General features: G+C 33.6%; 1 protein-coding gene across 1 annotated transcript; it reads right to left on the reverse strand.

Moving 5' to 3' along the window:
- Positions 1 to 75: 75 nt before the first annotated feature.
- LOC111385688 lies at positions 76 to 704 on the reverse strand. The gene has a single exon (XM_023010110.1). It carries the CDS (start codon positions 625 to 627, stop codon positions 235 to 237), a length of 393 nt encoding a protein of 130 aa, XP_022865878.1. The 5' UTR covers positions 628 to 704; the 3' UTR covers positions 76 to 234.
- Positions 705 to 1275: the final 571 nt, after the last annotated feature.

Here is a 1275-nt window from a genome sequence, read left to right on the forward strand (position 1 = left end):
AAAAAAAAAAAAAAAGGCCTAAATTAGGGTTCTTATACACCACCACCCAAAAAACAAAAACAAAAACAAAAACAGAAAAAAAACAAAAGACAACACATTTACACCACCTTGACCAAATCATACAAATCTCCGAGAAATTGGGGGAATCTTCAAACTTTTCTAAAATACTATGAAGTGCTCAGAAATAGTCGAAGTAGTTAGAATATGACTCCCACGAGGGTCATATAATTGGGACTAAAAAGCACGAAACCAGCTTAACTGAAAGGAAGACTGGTACTGAACCATAATCAGAAGAAACACCAGCATCAGCAACAGACCCCACGGCGCACTACCCTCATCACGTACAGTTTCATAGGCTGGGGATGAAATTCCGGTGTAGAACCGCCACCTGTTATCCACCATGAAATTCAACATCAAAATCACCAAAAGAGGCAAAAGAAAAAATAACAGCTTCAGATTCATCTTGCTCTTCTCCAATTCTGCCTTGTAATGTGAATAACTTGCCAGAAACATTAACATAATCAGCAAACCAAAAAACACCAGCAAAGGCAAAGGAGGTGGAGATATTGAATCTAGGGTTTGATCTCTCCAGCCTATTCCTCTTCTTTCTCTGACAAACCAACCCATATTTTTTTATGTTTCTCTCTCTTCAACAATTCTCTATGGTTTTCTCTTGAAATTTTGTGGGATGTTATAGGAATGGATGAATATATGAGAATAAAGCTACGGGCCATGAGAATATATATAGAAAAAGCCATCTGTGGTTGTGTGCGTATGTGCTTTGGCATAAATTCTGCATTATGAGTTTGTCGTCAAATCGACTTTTAGAGGGATCGATACGAAATTGACAGTTTACTTTTTATGAAGTATTTAATTGCCAAAGAATATATTCTTGAGTAATATTTCAATGCAAAAGTTGAAAAAAGTGTTGTAACTTAAAATTAAGTTTTAACCTTTCAACAATTAACTCATTTAATTTTCAGTTTTTATTTACTTAATAATCATTTTTCCCACAATTAAAACATCATAATTTATGTTATAACCTCTATTTTAATGATTTAATTGTGGGGGTTGATTTTACCTATAAAAAGAGGTGGATTTCTCATTGTTTTACACAACAAAAACAAATACAATATACTCTCTAGTCTTTTCATACATTTCCCTTTTATGTGATATATGTGTAAATTATTAGTTTTTGTTGGGAATCTACTTATACATGCACAGCGGAATTTAAAATAATTTTCGATTCCCACCAAGAATCGCCTTTGTGTTTAG

The sequence above is a fragment of the Olea europaea genome, unplaced genomic scaffold (assembly GCF_002742605.1).
Source record: "Olea europaea var. sylvestris unplaced genomic scaffold, O_europaea_v1 scaffold32535, whole genome shotgun sequence".
Classification (NCBI taxonomy): Eukaryota; Viridiplantae; Streptophyta; class Magnoliopsida; order Lamiales; family Oleaceae; genus Olea; species Olea europaea.